Source organism: Cibotium barometz, chromosome 66 (assembly GCF_041138505.1).
Source record: "Cibotium barometz isolate CiBa-2024 chromosome 66, ASM4113850v1, whole genome shotgun sequence".
In the NCBI taxonomy this organism is placed as follows: Eukaryota; Viridiplantae; Streptophyta; class Polypodiopsida; order Cyatheales; family Cibotiaceae; genus Cibotium; species Cibotium barometz.
In genome coordinates, this window is record NC_141111.1 from 8417995 (window position 1) to 8436302 (window position 18308).

Consider the following 18308-nt stretch of genomic DNA (forward strand, 5'->3'; position numbering starts at 1 on the left):
TGTGTGTGTGTGTGTGTGTGAGAGAGAGAGAGAGAGAGAGAGAGAGAGAGAGAGGCATGCATTTTGATAGTTGTGGGCCGTTCGAAATCTAGGAGATACACATGGATTTCCTACTAATATTGTGAAACCTTTGTTAAAGTAAACTCTCCAAGGTTTTAAAAAAAACCACAAATTATTTAGAGCACCCAAATACCCAATGATGATGGGGGGCACATATACATCAATGCTGATGTTGAAGAGGAGGAGAAGCAAAACCTTTGACACTGGGAGAAGTTGCATAGTTATTTTGATGAAAGAGTGAAACCTTAAAGTTGGGTTGGCTAGTTGGCCTTGCATATTTAAGGCCCACATAAAGGCTCAGCACAAAATGCCGCATGCTCAAAGGTGGCATGGTCTATACTTGCAAAGGCTGCTAGAGGAAACACAAATTTAAAACATATTAAAAAGATTCGTGATGTCACACAAGGTTTCTTTTCGACGAGCGTCATGCCCGATTTTGGGTGTTTTGGTCATAAATTTAATTTGAGTGAAAAAAGGGGCACTATTTCTACTCATCCAGTCATTTTGAAGGGTGACCTAACCATTTTGAAGGGTGACCTAACCCGTCAAAAACCATCCTTGATGTCACATGGGCAAAGGGCACAGAAGGGAGCATGACCATGCCACGTCAGCGATCCAAAAAATGTAAAAAAACAAAAGTTTCGAAAAAGCTTTGAGGTCCAAGAGTCCTTTTTTTTTTTTCCCACCTAAAACCAGTCGAGATGAGGTCGTGGATCTAATCTCCTCGAACGAAACCGTTCAATTCAAGTTATCTCCCAAAAAAAAATAAAAAATAAAAAATAAAAAACAAGAGTCTTTTTTTCTTTTCCCAAAAGAACGCAAGGCCAAAACGGTGGCCAATTTTAAAAAATCATGATAATGCCGCCGTGCGCGTTGCCTGCGAGATATCCATGATAGATACACTCCGCGTTTTTTTTTTGAAATTTAAAAATAACAATAGTTCTCTTTTCAAAAAAAATAATTTTGGAAAATCTAGTAATGCAATCTATCAATCAATCATCAGAACTTAGAAGAATTAAAAGGCCGCACCCCTTTTAACCCTGTCCTAATCGAGCATTAACGCAAGATGCTGAGCCAAGCTTCTCAAGACAATCAACTTCCTTAATCTCTCATTTGACACTCTTAATTAACCTCCTTACTCTCTCATTTGACACTCCTAATTAACCTCCTTAATCTCTCATGCGAGGTGCTGAGCCAAAGATTCTCAAGACAATCCACTTCCTTAATTTCTCGTTTGACACTCTTAATTAAAAAATTGCGTGTAGGTTTAAGCTTCGATAGTGATTAATTTGTCATAATCTAAGTAGACAGCTTGCATAAATTCATGCATTAATCCAAAGCATAAGCTCCATAAAGGTTTTAAATAATGATACGCAATGGCCGTTGGTGCACTACAAGAGTCAACAAATCAATATAAGAGAGTGCCCACTTGATGATTAAACTATGCAGATAAGATTAGCCATATCTCCCATTATTATTATTCTATCAAAAGGCTAACAGAAAATTACTCTTTTATTTAATAACGTGTTTTCAATAATTTGCTATCATATGGGAAGCCTTATTTATTACAAAAGGCCCAGCCATTTGCTCGATCCTACATTTCTACTTTTTTTTAATGGCAAAATAATGTCTATAGTTCAACTTTACAGGATAGCTCATAATTGGGAGATAGCTCTTGATCTAAACCATCTCATCATCCATCAAATCACCAGAGAAATTGAAGACCTTAACAGCGAATTACTCATTATTAGTAGACAATAATTCAACGTCGACTACATGTTGACACTAAAATGTTACCAGTATGGAGAAAAAGAACTACATGAAAAGACTACTAGCAACCACCCCCCCCTTTTGGGAGTTCTATCCAGCCCACGATGGGGGGCTTTGGTGGGTTGCTTGGGGACCCCAAGGAAATCACACTACCTTCAATGTGTGTGTGGATGTGTGTGAATAAGAAGAGGAAAATGGGCTAACCTTTCTATCACACGAGTGTGGTAGATTGGTTAGCTCATTTCTCTCTTGAATCAAAGGTCTTGAGTTCAAATCTTGTTGGACAGATCAATTAGGTCTCTTGGGATAGTTTCCTACGACGATAAGTTCTCTTCTCTTGACGTTAAGTTCTCTTCTCTTCTCTTTTCCCTCCCGTTGAGTCGCGGTTGGGATTCCCCCACCCCGTGACGACCGTGGCTCGCGTCCCTTCTCAAAAGCTTCCCTCTTTCTTGTAAATATTTCCATGTTAATAGAATTCTCGACCCCATCGCGGGTCTTTCTTGCAAGCAATCGCGGAGCCAACTCAACCCCATCGCGGGTCTTTCTTGCAAGCAATCGTCCCTTCGAGAATTCTATTAACACCGAAATATTTACAAGAAAGAGGGACGCTTTTGAGAAAGGATGTGAGCCGCAGTCGTCACGGGGGTGGGGAGCCCCAACCGCGACTCGACGGGAGGGAGAGGGAGTCTTGAGCGCTTGAAGGTAATGTGATTGCTTTGTCCCCCACAAAGAGGCAATTTCCTTGGGGTCCCAAAGCAACCCACCAAAGCCCCATGGTGGGCTGGATAGAACTCCCAAGGGGGGGCGGGGGGGGGCAGGGGGGCATCACACCCAACACACACACACACAAACCTCAGCTCTAAACCACACGGGCATTTAAAGAAGTGGGAGATGGGATCTAGGGTGGGGAAGTGGTGGCGTGAAGATTGGGGGAAGGGGGACCGTAAGATGGGCCGGCAGGCCGCTGCACACTCTTGGTCGTCGGTGTGCACTCTGATCCCCCCGTTGGAATGCAGTGGTGGTGGGCCACGAACCCATGGCCCTCACAATTAGAGCCAAAGCTACTTCCACTAGGCTATAGGCTACATCATGTAGAAAAGATATGCATTTTTGTCTTTTTAGTTTTCCGGCAACCAAACCGACTGGAATCACACCCTACTGGCTGCTGCCTGCGCATTGCGATTTGTGCCCCCACTTTCCCACCGTAGATTCCATGTCTCCCACTTCTTTAAATGCCCGTGTGGTTTAGTGCTGATCACACACACACACACACACATACCGGAGCTATCTTCTCAATAAAATTTAACATCACCTTCTTGGATAATCCTTAACCTTGGAGAATTTATGCACACTTCATATTCAGAACCACTTCCCTAACAAGAAGTACATAAAAAGGGCCACAAACAGCTTTAAAGTTCACTGATATCCCTTGGAAGCTTTGCTTGTATATACTATGCATGCCATGGTCTGTGATGCTTCTCCTTTGGAAAAGCAATTGATGTAGTGATTGGAGAGGGCTTTAGTGGACTGTTGCATTCCGACGACGACAAGTCGGCCATATGTGTAAGTGTACAATTCCTCTCTTATTCAGAAACTCCAAGCTTCATGTGGGTGTTGGAGTCCCCCCTGCATCAAAGGCAGATACAATGGCCTCAACAACTTTACCTCATCTTGAACTCTAATGAAACCAAGTACCTTAGCATCCATTAATACACAACCAAAATGCACACACAGACATTCCAACCAAGCCAAACATACAAACAAAAACTGTTAAGTTTTGCTTAAGTCTTGGACAATTAAGGACGTAGACTTACAATGTGTATACAACTTTATCCATATAAGTAGAGGATATTTGATTAATCAAGGTAAACTTTCCATGCCAAGCTTTTGAGGGAATCCTTCGATCTCTTTGAGGTACTTCACCACTTGCAACATGGTAGGGCGTCTGAGGGGCTCATCAGACGTGCAGAGAGTTGCTACTTGAAGGACCTGCAGCAGTTTAACCCTCCAGCACCCATTGGATATGGCAGGGTCGAGAATGTCGGCCACCCTGCCTTTCTTGATCATCTGTCTCACCCACCCCACCAAATTTCCCCCTTCAACCTCCTTAAAATCAGCCCCTGTTGGCTCCTTCCCTGTCAAGACCTCAAGCAAGATCACCCCATAGCTGTACACATCCCCCTTTGTTGTGGACCTCCAGCTCTGCCCATACTCAGGTGGTATGTACCCAAAAGTCCCTGCAATGTCAGTGCTGACATGGGTCTCACATGCACTAATGAGGCGTGCCAAGCCAAAATCCGCCACTTTGGGCTCAAAATCAGCATCCAGAAGTATGTTGCTTGCCTTCATGTCCCTGTGGATGATATGTGGGATGAATCCATGGTGCAGAAAGGCGAGCCCCCGTGCTGCACCCACAGCAATCTTGAACCTCTTGCCCCAATCCAATACCTCCAGGGTGTCTGCTCTATTCCTGAGCCATAGATCTAAGCTTCCATGAACCATGTAATCATAGACAAGGAGTTTCTCATCCCCAAAGGAGCAATAACCTAAGAGGGGGACTAGGTTTCTATGCTTCACCTTGCCTAGTGTCTCCATTTCAGCTAAGAATTCTCTATTTCCTTGCATGCCTGCTGGTCCTAGCTTCTTGATGGCAACTGTTCTCCCATCTGGGAGCACAGCCTTGTAGACTGTGCCGAAACCCCCATTTCCGATGATGTTGGCCTTGCAGAAGTTGTTGGTCACGCGCAGAATGTCAGCGAGAGTGAGCCTCAGAAGAGGCCTCTCAAACATGGCAACATTGATGCTGAGGGGCTCCTTCTGCATCTTGCTTGCAAGCAAGCACATGTTGGGCTCCAAGGGCCTATTCAACTTCTTCTTCTCATCTGCTAACCCTGATGCAACCTCCTGCTTTAGCATCCTCCATCTGACCAAGACAAACATCAAACATAGGACTGCAATGGAGCTCCCTACTGTGATGCCAAGGATGGCACCTGTGCTCAAGAGAGAGGTGGATGGCTGGCTATCCCCTTGGCACCCAACATCAATGACATGACCACACAATGCCTCATTTGCCGCTAAAGACCCAGCAGTGAAATTCTTGCAACCTCCATTATATGGGATTTCCCCAACCAGCTGATTGCTAGAGGCATTGAAAAATTTCAGCTCGGCAAGGCTGCAGAGATCCAAAGGGATAGGCCCGTCTAGCTGGTTCCCAGACAAATCTAGATACAGAAGCTGGGAAAGGGTTCCAATCTTTGCAGGGATGTTGCCAGTAAAATCATTATCATGCAGATCAAGAAAAGTTAGCCCACTTAAATTCCCTATTTCTTCAGGAATAGGTCCACTTAAGGAGTTATGGCTGAGATTAAGTAAACCCAATTCTTTCCACACTGACAATTCAGATGACAAAATCTCAAGCCCCCCATCAAGCCTATTCCCCTGGAGATACAGGCCAATTATACTGCTCAGCTTCACCCATGCCAAGGGTATCTCACCTGCTATTTCATTCTGGCTCAGATCTAGATGTTGGAGTGCTGCCAGGTTCCCTAGCTCACTGGGTAGGGAGCCCGATAGCCTGTTGCGAGTGAGGTTCATGCTGACCAAGCTGTGTAGTTCACTGAATAGTGGAGGGATCTTACCTGTGAGATGATTGAAGGCTATATTTAGCCCTTGAAGCTTCAGCAGGCCTCCCAACTGCTCTGGTAGACCTCCACTAAGAAGATTACTGGACAGATCAACATTTGTTAAGTTGGTCAGATGTGCAATGTATAGTGGTATGGTCCCGGAAAGCTGATTTTGATTCAAGTACAGTTCCACCACCACAATGCAATCCCCAATGGATGCAGGTATGCTCCCTGTCAGAGAGTTCCAAGAGAGATCAAAGTAGCCATGGTGTTGCACGTAGCTTGAGGTTGGGATTGAGGTTTGCTGGAACCCCGAGCAAATCTCTGGTGGGATAGGTCCAGAGAAGCCGTTATGTGAGAGAACTAAGCATTCCAGATTGATTAGTTTTCCAATCTGTCTTGGGATTGGCCCTGATAGCTGATTAGATCCAAGATCAAGAGTTGTGAGCTGCACACAGTTAAACAGCTCTGCTGGGATGGAGCCTAGGAGGCGGTTTCCATTCAGAAAAAGCACTTGCAAGTTCACAAGCTTACCAATCTCCTTTGGGATGGTACCCTCTAATTGGTTAGAGTTCAAGCCCAGATGCATCAAAGGCACAAGGTTACCCATGAGAGGGGACAATTCACCCACAAGATAGTTGTTGCTGGCCTCAAACCCAAGCAGGGTAGTGGAGCTCCACAGCTCATCTGGTATGGGCCCTGTGAGATTATTGGATGCAAGCTCAATGGTGACAAGAGGGAGCTTTGCCAAGTAAGCAGGAATACTGCCAGCAAGCTGGTTGTTGTCCAAGTGTATCTCAGTCATATTAGTGCAGTCCTTGAATGTGGACGTGATGGTGCCTGTGAAGCTGTTACCTTGCAAATACAGAGAGTCAAGGGCTCTGGCATTGCAGAGCTCTGATGGAATAGGGCCAGTGAGCTGATTATCCTCAACAGATAGTGATGTGAGTGAAGAGCAGTTCCCAAGCTCAGGGATAAGCCTTCCCGTCAAGCTGTTGGAGCCAAGCAGAATGTTGTTCACAAGTTTCCAGCTCCCCAGCCATCGTGGGAGAGGGCCAGTGAGCTTGTTTCTCTCAGCTGAGAAGGCAATCAGGGATCGAAGGTTTCTCAATGAGTCTGGTATTGGACCAGAGAGAGCATTGAATGACAGCATGAGGGTGGCCAAGTTGGTGCAGTTGCCCAAGCCAGAGGGAATGGACCCATTCAAAAGGTTATTGGCCATGGAGAGTATCCTCAGGTTCCTTAAGTTTCCAACACTCTCTGGCAATGGTGCCGCAATGTTGTTGATGGCAAGGTCTATCTTCTCCACATTGTAGAGTTGGCCAAGCTCATCAGGCAGCGGCCCTGCCAGCAGATTCTCTGAAGCAGCCAAGCTCACTAGATTTCGCAAGGCTCCTATTTCCGCTGGCAGAGGGCCACTGAGCTTATTCATATTAAGCATCAAATAAGTCAAGTTCCTCATCTTGCCAATCTCTGCAGGTATGGATCCATCAATGGAGTTGTTGCTCAAGTCCATGTATTGCAGGCTGGTCAGATTCCCAAGCTCAAGTGGAAGCCTAGAGGAGATGATGTTGTTGCTTAAGTCAAGTGTGAGGAGATTAACACCTTGGCCCAGATCGGGAGGAATCCTAGTGAAGCTGTTGGTGCTCAAGTCAAGATATGTGAGCTTCTTAAGGTGACCAGTTTCAGGAGGGATGGGGCCTGTAAAGGAGTTTGAGCCCACATCTAGGCTTTGCAAGAGGGCCAGGGAGCCTATTTGGGGAGGCAGATTACCACCAAAAGAGTTAAAGCCTAAGGCTAACTCCTTCAAGTTTATGAGATTACCTATTTGGGAAGGGAGTTTACCTGAGAGGAGATTTTGGCTCAGATCAAGGTACTCTAGATTGATCAAATTGAAGATGGCAATGGGGACCTCTCCTGTGATGTTGTTTAGGCTAATGTTTAAGGAGTGTAATCTGGCTAAGTTTCCCAGCTGTGGGGAGATAGTGCCCTTGAGCTGCATTCCATAGAGCTGGAGAGATGTTACAGTTGGGCCTGTGCACACCACCCCAGTCCACAAACATGGAGTAGTTGAGCTTTGCACCCAATTTGCCAAAGCCTCAGCTTGCTGCAGGTTTGTTTTGAAGGCGAGGAGAGCCTCCTTCTCTAAGTCTCCTCCTTGAACCAGGAGGTCTGGAAGCATGAATACAAGAAAAGCAAGGAGTGTAAGACGATTCGCCATGGTTGTAGGAGACAATGGGTGGCCTTTGTACACCTGCAAACAGTGAAAAGAGGCAATGGTAAGACACTTGGGAACATTTGAACCGAGCAGCTGCTGGCTTACTTGGGCTCAAACATGCTACTTTGTGCTAACAAATATTCTCATCTCGTTTACAAACACGAGCTTTCCATGGATTTAAATGTTCAACTTTAAAGCACATCAATATAAGCATGCGAAAAGTAAGAAAGCATCATTTCAAACCAGAGACAGAGAGGTGTTTAATTGGCAGATGGGTTGCTAGAATCAAAGCAAAGGCAAGCTGGTAGGATTAAAGTCCATTGGGTGAAAGGGCAGGAGTTGATGATTTTAAGCCATGTGTGGAAATCATCAAGGAAGATTTGGGTTGCAATCTGCAGGAGGTGTGTTGCATTTAAAGCAGCTTGGAAAATGGGTGCAAAGCTTGGGGACAAGTAGAGCAGCAAGGAGTGTTGAGGTGGGCGTCTTTATAGGAGGAGAGATTAAGCATTTATGCTGTAGGGGTATACAGGAAACTTGATCCACCTAGATTGTTGATGTGATCTTGGGAGTAGTACAGCAAGATGGTTCATGGATCACACCCCACTAGTTCCACACTAATAGAGCCATGCATAGATTGTATCTAGAGCCCTGCGTAGATTGTATCCTCACCCCCACTACTGCACAGTGTACACCAGTAGAGCCATGCATAGATTGCGTCCTCACACCCGCTTGATCATCACATGGAATGGGAGAGGTCAATTGCCACTGAAGCAAACAGCACAACGAGAAATCTGTGAGGAAATCCAATTATATGCGTGAGGCTTAGCTAGTAGTACTAGCTAGCTATCCAACAGTATAAAGGGAAAGCTAAGGTGAGGATCTATACAAAGAAGAGGGAGGGAATCTCTTCCTTATGAAGGAAACAAACAGTAAGAGATGAATGGAGTACTACTGATATCTAGAAGGGGGGGGGGGGGGGGGGGGGGGGGGGGGGGGGGGGGGGGTTGAAGAAGGCATTTTGCAAGGGCTGTAGACAAGCTTCGTCACAAGGTTGAGGCGGGTGGTGCTATTCAAAGCTTGAACGAGATTAGCTTGCAGCTGCTATGCTACTATAAGGCCACTGTGATCAACTACGGCTAGAATGCAAGGGAATTGAAGGGATTTAAAATATAGCTAGACAGCTTGTCTGACAAAAGGGCTCTAGAGCCTTTCACGGTTAGCCGCACGCACGGTGATCAGCTGTTGACGCTACTGTGCACTTATTAGGGTGAAAAAGACTGGCAAGGGAGCTTCAAAATCTCTCTCTCTCTCTCTCACAAGTATTGGAGACCTGAGCAGTGAGAGATACAAAATTCAAATCATATTGTGATCAACATGGGTACGATACAAAAGTAGCAGAGAGCAAAGAAAACGGTGGATTAATGAGCTGCGATGATGAGATCAAAAGCTTGAAGACCAGTACTACTACCTTGGCCTCAGCTGCAGCGTGCAAAGAGCACCTGGATACACTGGAAGTAGTCTACTACTACGATGATACCATGATGGTACCATCCGCCACCCACCAGCAAGTAACTACTGATGCTGCAGAATGGGAAGCGTCAAGACTCTGGAAAAGGCCTACCAATAATGTAAAGACACTGTGCATGCACTACTGGGTCATGAATCATGAGTGAGCTTGTTATACTGCCAGCAGCGTGTTGTGGGAGAGAGAAAGAGAGAGAGAGAGGAAGTGTTGACTGTATGATTCGCATCATCTATCCCTTTCTGGCCGATAGATTTTCAGCCACCTCATTATTTTTAGTATCACAGCCGCACTCGTAAGGGTTGCGTCTACACGGGACCCACTGCGCGTGGTCGTGTCAGACCGAGAGAGAGGGAGAGGGAGAGAGAGCGAGGGAGAACCCTTACCAAGAGGGGGTTTTCACGCACGCCAAACTCCTTCCACAGGTCGCGCACCTATCTTATTAAACTAGAAGACACCAGCTAAGGTTTTACACACTACATGCATGCCCGTCAAACACACGTTCACCCCTTCGTATAGTTTGGACCATGCTGTAGATAGGACACGCTTCTTCTCGATCACTAACACCATGCACATGTGGTGGTGAATACCCTTTTTCTTGACCATTAGCATACCTATTGTGCCCCCAATTCGTGTGTGGTGACCACTTGAGTGGCATGTGTGTGTGTGTGTGTGTGTGAGAGAGAGAGAGAGAGAGAGAGAGAGAGAGAGAGGCATTTAGAAGATATGATTCCCATGGACACCAAACAATGTTCACATGCCATGGGTATGTACACACCTTCCTACATCGTTCAAAACATTCTGCTTTGCTCTCAGTTATTTAGACACTAACTAAGGACAATTAATTTTACATACAAGCACATGAAATGCATACCAATGGAATTGGAGGCCCTCTTCTTAGAGTCCAAGTCATGCTTAAGGTAGAGCAAGCTATGGATAAAGCCTTCTTCTTCATCATTAACATGCCTCCATGGCCCCATCATACATGAGGGCCAATTCATATGGGTTGCCAACGTCACCACTAGTATCTATAAATAAACAAGTTCACATGTTTATTTTAGGTTTGTCCACATTAAGAAAGCTGCATATACATCTATAGCCCCACCCCACTCTAATATGGATTTACCACTAGTTACATGGTGTATGTGTGTGTGGGGGGGGAATCACAAGCCTTTTAGAAGAGGCAATTCCCATATACATCAACAAGCAACTTTCACATGCCACACATGTATATTACGTCATTCCACCTCTAATTTCAACACATATATTTATTGTCACTTGTTTAGACACCTACTAAGGAAAATTATTTTATACACAAGCACATTAAATGTATGCCAATGAAATCAACCCACTTCTACCCTCTCTCCAGTTATAGTCCAAACCATGCTAAAGGTCAAGCAAGGTATGGCTATAGCCTTCTTCTTGAGTATTAATACATGAGAGCCAATTCACATGGGATGGCAAAGATGCCACCATATTTAAAAAATCAATTACGTTTATTTTGAATTTGTGCAAATATTCATATTTAGCTCCATTGCACTCTAACATGTTTTCTCTTGTAAAAAAGTGGAAAACCTACATGTGGATTTAGAGCTCCATGGGTTCACATTTCCTAAATGGCATCTTTTATTACTTGTTGCATTCGAATTGAAATTCAAACTGAAAGGTGCTATGACCCATATTGCAATCAATTGCTAACCATACTTCCACCACTTTTCGCAAACTCTTCGGTTCATGTGAACACGCTTTAAAGACATGTTCCTTGGATTCTCAAGCTTTGGTGACCGGGAACCACTCATCTCATTCAAAGATGTGGACTAATTGTAACCCATAAGATTCAGTGGGTTGAGAGGATTACCTAAAATCTTCTTCATCAAGTCTTTTAGAGAGGATGGAAATGATCGTAGAAGTACACTCAATTGTATGCTTCCCCTATTAGTTTTCCCACACATGATAGGGTAGTGTTGTGGAGGTAGTGCCCCTCATTTTTAACGATTACCTTCCCCTATTTGGTTTCCCACACATGATAACATAGTGTCGTTTTGGAAGGGAGTGAAGGGCCTCTCAGTTGTGACTTAGGCAACAAAAGATTTGCCTTACAAAAAACCATGATTCTAGGTCTTCCTAGTGAAGGTGTTATCTTGTGGTTGTTGGTAAACAATGTATAAGACCTTGCATTTAGTTGGGACTTAGTTGAGGTGGGGTTGAGGCATAAGTTAAAGATTTCATGTTGTGTCCACTATTGGACCTTGGACATTGGATGTACATACAATCATTACATTATCAAACTTGCAAGCATTTTGCTAATGTTTTTAAAAAATTACTCAAACAAGTAAATGCAATGCATGACGATAACCCTCTCTTTGTGATTAGGTAGCAAAAAATGCTACAAGAGTATAAAAGTCTTGGATTGCTTGATTTATCATCCCTTCCAAATTCATTCCAATAGATTATTTCATAGCTTATAAATTGTAAATACATCTTCATTCGACATACACAATAACTTTGTAATATTACTTGCAAAGAGAGATTCACATTAGTCTATAGGTCATCAATAATGAAATGAAGCACTGCCCACATGGTGATGCTTAGCATGAGTATTTCTTTATTACTATTTCATGAGTACCAACATGTTAACATGTCAAGAGATGGGTGGTTCATTTTTCGAGTGAAGAAGTCACAATCATTTTTATGCCTAGTGCATCTTAATGAGTATGGAGTGAATTTGAAAGAGTTTGGAGAGTAGAGGGTTAATATGAATAAAGTGTTAAGGAATATGCTGTTTCAATTTGAAATTTCATATATGTTTTACATTTGCATGTGCAACACCTTTAGTATAGAAAAAGGTATGTTTATAATGATAGGCAATGTTTGAGAACATATTTTTTGGTGTAATATACATATTTCCTCTTGAGGTTTCACTCAATATAGGAAATTTGAAAGGAAAAGGGTTATACTTTGCCAAATTTACACTATTTATTCTATCATTATAAGCTGAATTCTTTTTTTTTTCAAGTTCTCATTAGTCAGTGGTTTGAAATTTCAACTTGGTCGAGGATGCCGAGGCACACCTTTTTTCATATATTGATGGTAAGGATAGATGTTAAGGTAGGTAGAGTTACTACGGTAGATAGACTATAAGGTGGTTACTAGGCTTTATTAGTAGGTAGAGGCCAATGTGGTTTAATAGTCATTATAATGTTGTTGTTAGCCAATCTGGTTTAACAATCATCATAATAAAAATATTGTATAATCAGTACCATGCAGTGTATTTGTCTCTTGGTAGTTCCCTTTTTTCAAGGCATTTCAAGAAGTTTAGAGCTCTCCTCAAGTGTGTGAGAAAGTAGATCCAATTTAGATTACACCAATGACAAGAAATTATTTAATGTGTAGTAGTCTCACACGTGTGTACACAACCTATTATGCACTTATAGCACATATATAACAACACATGCTCATTTCAAAAGGGGAAGTTAAAAAAGTGCAATGTCTTGGCTCCAAAATAGTTACACATGGTCCTTCATCTATGATGGTGTTATAATGAACCATGTTTCTCCTCCCTAATTATGTCCATAGTTACATTATGGAACATGGTGCACACAATTCTTTTTGGATATGATGTATGATGACTAGGATTTGATTGTGAAGGGTATCAACTGTATAATTATTTTGCATCAAGTATGGCATTGTGCATGTTATTTGCATTAAGTTGTACACGTACAAGTAGAGGACCTAATTACTCTCCACAACCATGAATGTTTTTCTTTACAAGACTAAAACCAAGGTATTACGTAAACATGTGAGCATCTTGAAATAGATAAGAAGGAATCAAAAGAGTTAAAGTTGACATTGTTCATGTTATTTGCATTAAATTATACACGTGCAAGTAGAGTACCTAATTACTCCGCAACCATGAATGTTTTTGTTTACAAGACTAAAACCAAAGTATTATGTAAACATGTGAGCATGTTGAAATAAATTAGAAGGCATCAAAAGAGCTAAAGATGTTACGCAAACAAACATATAATATTGGTTTGTAATGCCTAGAAGCACCTTGAAATAAACTAGAGGCATTAAAAGAGTTAAAGATGTTGTATTATTTAAAAAAACATATAATATTGGTTTGTAATGCCTAGAAGCATTAGGCTATTTCATGTGAAATGCATTCATCAATGTGGTAAAAAGCATATTGTACCACTCTATTCATCATCATAAATGTAGACATGAAATACCAAAAACATTCCCATGATCTATAGATATTACTATATTTTATGAAATTCAACAAAGAACACTTCTCGTATGCACTCCAATCTTTTTTTTATATTGAAAACTTGTAGCAACTTCTTCAAGCCATATTTTTGTATTGCGCAATGCGCTTCACGTAAAAGGATTATGGGAAATCCCCGAGCTTACGACTTGTACATAATGTTAAAAGATAGTTAAATACTGAGCTTATGACTTGTGTACTGCTAATAATGTACATTTAGACTAGGAAAGTAGCCTAGAGAAACTCATTAGGCCCCCGGACATTAGTTGTGTAGTTGGGCATTACATAAACGAGTCTTGTATATGACATTTTGACTAATGATGAGAAAACACATAATCACATTCTCACAATTGAGTTTGAGTCTTCTTGATCTTGTAAGTGAAGTTTCTGATATGTTTTCTCTTCTTCTTTGTTGCATGCATGCTTAGGGATTGTGTGGGCGAGTGATGGTGTTGATGTATGTTCTCTTCTCCCTCTCTTCTTCTCTTGTCTACTCTCTCATGTCCTTACTCACCACGGCATCGAAGTAGAGGTTGATCTTTCCATAGCTTTCTTCTCTTTTCTCTCCTCCCATTTGCAAAGCTCCTTGGTGGTGATAACAAAGGAGGCAAGGTTGAGGACCCTAGCTCTTCCACAAGAGAGAGTTACTCTACCAAGAGTGGCTTGAGGTGAAAATTGGTAAGACATTTGCATTCTCCTCTCCTTCTCTCTATCTTGTAAGGCTTAGGTGTTCTCTACAGTGTACAACTTTGCTTGATCCAAATCTATATAGCATGCGTATATCTATATATATATATATATATATATATATATAGTATTATGAGGTATTGATAATTCTAGCTTAGTTGAAGGATGGGACATTCCTTAAAGAGGTGACTTATTGTTCAAATACATAAGTACACTTGGGATAATGATTTCATTAATATGTCACTAATAGCGAATGTCCTAGGCCTAGGTGCTATTTACGTTGAGAAGGGGTTTGTAACCCTAATAAATGGAGTTGGATAACTTGGTCACCAGTGTAGTTTGGGGGATTTCTAGCCATATACCAATGTCAAAGGTTCACCCTAGCAAACGTGATAACATACACAACCACTTTTTCTTGTAAAGGCCAAATATGTCTATCAAATTAGTAGGATGATTACAACACACTAGAAGCTTAAAATGATACAAGGGTATGTTTGCAAATATGCCTAAGCTAATTCACCATTCAGTGATAGTTGATGGAGAATAATTGACTATATATAATATAATTTAATATTGACTTAGGTCCGATATATGTGAATTTTTCTTAGTTACCCATTCACTTTTATATAAGTTGGTTTCTCTCTACTTTCTATTGAACTTTGCTTGATTATCCACCCTACACTTTTGAGTCTATGATCTCCCTCCTATGGATTTCTTTGTTTCTCTATTTTGGATTAGAATGTCTTTGCTTCAAAATATAAAATGTCTTTGCTTCTCTATTACAATGTCTTTGCTTCAAAATACAAATTGTCTTTGCTTCTCTATTACAATGTCTTTGCTTCAAAATACAAAATTTTCCACCAAAAAAGGTTTTGGTACTACTTACAACTTAATAGTAAAGCTTTGCACAAAGGAGTTTCCTTGAAATCATTATTTTTCCTCAAGAGTTATGACTCCTTATATAAGGTTTCTTATTCATTCCCTCCATGTCATTTGTAATATCTCCTCATAGCAAGGCTCTAACCTCAACTCCTTTAGCTAATCCTTCAATTCAATTACCTCCCAAAGCTTTTTTAGTTTTACAGTATTAGATGATCTTTTCTCCAATCCTAACTTTAATATGGAGCCAGCCTCATAGCTCTCTCATTCTCTTTACTCAAACTCTATTGTAACAAAATTATTACCAAAAAATAAGAATCACATTGTTTAGGTCTATTCATGTTAAACCACAACTTTCTAACAAATAAGAGACAGGTGAATCCACAAATGGTAATCCACAAATGGTAATCCACAACACATAATTAATAGCAAAGAGGAGAGAAATTGTAGGCTCAATAGTCTAGAGTGAAAAATTGTTAATAGCAAAGAGGAGGGAAATCGTAGCTTTTATAGTAATATTTACTACAATTGTAACTTGATCTATTTGAAACTCTCTCTCTCTCTCTCTCTCTCTCTCTCTCTCTCTCTCTCTCTCTCTCTCTCTCTCTCTCTCTCTCTCTCTCTCTCTCTCTCTCTCTCTCGCGCCCCTTTCATTTGTTACAATTCATTGGGCAAGTTACTAATAATGTCCCAAACTTGTTCTTTTCATTTATCAAGATGCAATATTGGGTCTACTTCCAATGTAAAATGTTATTTCACAATCCTCCCTCCATAATTAATTCAAGGTATTTTTTGAGTATTTATAGTATCCTTATCATTGTTCATCCAGTGTCTAGTCTACAGTGGTTTTGGATGTTAAGAAAAGAAATTAAAGCATAAGTGTAGCTACATGCGGTTGCTCATAAACATAAGACTTGTCAACTATCTTGAATATGGTTGATGTGATTGTAGTCCAAACATATATGGTTGCCATCACCTTCACATAAGCTATCATAGCTAGTATTTGAAAGGTGTAAGGTTGTAAAAGACTATAATAGATAAAAATCTTCAAAGGAGAAAGACCAAAACTTTTGTGTGGCTACCATGCTATACCTTTAAACGCATGGAATCTTTTGATCCAAACCTATTATCACTTCTATTTCCTAGGTAAGTCCTATATATAGATTAAGGATAACATGATTCTTAACTTACTCTAGGACCCTATGAAAGCCATAAATTACAAGAAGCCTTGTCCTTCTAGGTTTCATTTCTATTCCACATTTTCTTATCATTTCATTCCCTATTTGATGCATTGCAAAAGTGTACAAAAATGGTGAAGTGAATTCTTAAAAACTATTGATTAAGCACCAAAAAATATCTATCATTGATGATGATATTCATTAGGAAAAATATGGATCCACAAAAGGGCCCTCTAAGAAATGAATAAATATGTAGTGTGGGGACCTTTGAATTGTCCAATGGGAGTGTTGGATTCTAGATCCATGTAACATGGATCTTTTTGAATCGTTTGACGCAAGATCAATCATTTTTTACATAATATTGGGGCTTCCAAATGTCAAACTAGGTATTTGTTTTGAATTCCAATTTCTCATCTCTTTAAGGAAAATTTTATATTTTAGATATCTTCCTCATACAAGCTCTTTTCTTAGGTAGAATCTATACACCAATGACCGATTACTCAAGATACTTGGGTGCAACTAGGTGGAATGGGACGCCTAGTAATGTGTGCTATATCAACGTATGAGTAATCAAAAGGAGTTGATTGAGCAAGGTTAAGGTTGTCTCATCCAAAAGAATTTCTCGATTGAGTCGACGGTCGAGAAGTAAAAGGAATTGGCCAAGGAAGTAAATGGTTACTTTACTCTTCATTGCTTAAGGTATGCAAGGTCGGTCAAATAGTACGTAAGGTACTAAAAGGTAATAGAACAATCTTATTTGGAAATTATGTCTCACAAAAAAGGAGGTTAATATCCATAAGATTGGTTCTAGTTAGTGTATATAAGTGTGCACTAGGAAAAGGGTTGATGGTAACCAGGTAAAGCTTCTGAGTGATCATGACACTCGAGAAGTAAAAAAGAGCAATGAAAAGTCATTAACTGCATATAAGCCTCTAATCAAGGACATATGCAAAGTTGGTGGAAATAATCATATTGGTTTATCCTCATGTTTAGCATCAACTAGAACAAAATATTCATCTTAGAAGAAGATGTTAAAGCCAACCTCATTGTTCTAAGGGTAACATAAAATTCAACACCGTGTCAAATCTGTATGGTGTAATGAAACTTACATGGACGGTAGGTGTTTTTAAAAGAAAAAGATACTCTCGTAGAAAGGGAATTTAAGAACATATGAACGAGGAAGTAATATTCCTCTACTAAAGGAAGTGTTTCTATAATTGAAATACTTATAAAAGATAACTTATTCCAAGTTGAGTGACTACACTAAAGAAAAGGTGCCTTGAGTTTGTTTTTGAGGATGAAAACTTTTCTTTCAAGGGGGAGAAAATGTTATGAGATTGATAGGAAACACTACAAGGTAAGACTAGAAAAGATTATTTATATGTAAAAGGTTTGTATATAAATAAGGTTCAGGGGATTTCAAATTGAAAATACCTAAAGCAATGGTTAATATGCATTAAGGTAAATGTAAAAGGGATGTAGATGGTGCATAAGGGAAGCCCAAAGGCCACAAAAGTAGGTGCCCCCTTATAGGGGAAGTTGAGGAGACATTGGATAGTGAAAGGGCCATTGAAAGGTCAAGGGGCAAGGTCATGCATCACCTAGGCCTATATACCATGTGTTTAGGGTCCATTTGGGATATGGTTGGGTGGAGAATCAAAGTTCTAGTCTTACAAGTCCTCAAGCTATTGATGCAAGGAGCATTACATAAATCCAAGCCTAACTAATTTTGGCAACCTAGATTAGGTGGTGTACCGAGCCTAGGTGGAGACCCCTTAGGTGGCCATGCATATGTCCAGGTGGTTGACATGTCACCTACACTTGGCATGTATTCCACCTCATTTTGCCACGTTTTTATTTCACCTCACCATGCCAACTCATCACTAAAGACATGGCATATCACTTCATGTGATTTTATGTCACATGCATTAACATGTCATCAAGGAGGGAGAGCTACCACCTCACTTGTCTAGATGCCACATCATTAGTCCATGTCATCAAAACATCCACCATGTGGACATACCATATCGTTATGGAGTGGTGCCACATGCCAAATCAGTAACTTGTCCTGCCACTTCATTGACTCCAGTTACCACGTTATCAC

At 41.0% G+C, this 18308-nt stretch overlaps 1 protein-coding gene across 2 annotated transcripts; it reads right to left on the minus strand.

Moving 5' to 3' along the window:
- Positions 1-3163: 3163 nt before the first annotated feature.
- LOC147602733 (uncharacterized) lies at positions 3164-9357 on the minus strand. Of its 2 annotated transcripts, none has more exons than XM_086797648.1 (3): positions 9137-9357; positions 3645-7707; positions 3164-3456 (listed from the first exon to the last, which is right to left on the minus strand). In XM_086797648.1, the coding sequence occupies exon 2, from the start codon at positions 7672-7674 to the stop codon at positions 3691-3693; it is 3984 nt and encodes a 1327-aa protein (XP_086653774.1). In that variant the 5' UTR covers positions 7675-7707; positions 9137-9357; the 3' UTR covers positions 3164-3456; positions 3645-3690. The 2 variants fall into 2 exon arrangements, with proteins under 2 accessions (XP_086653774.1, XP_086653772.1); XM_086797646.1 differs by lacking the exon at positions 9137-9357 and adding an exon at positions 7915-9128.
- Positions 9358-18308: the final 8951 nt, after the last annotated feature.

What these genes read in the sequence shown, in the direction of transcription:
- LOC147602733 (XM_086797648.1), bottom strand. Translation starts at nt 7,674, where the DNA reads ATGGCGAATCGTCTTACACTCCTTGCTTTTCTTGTATTCATGCTTCCA.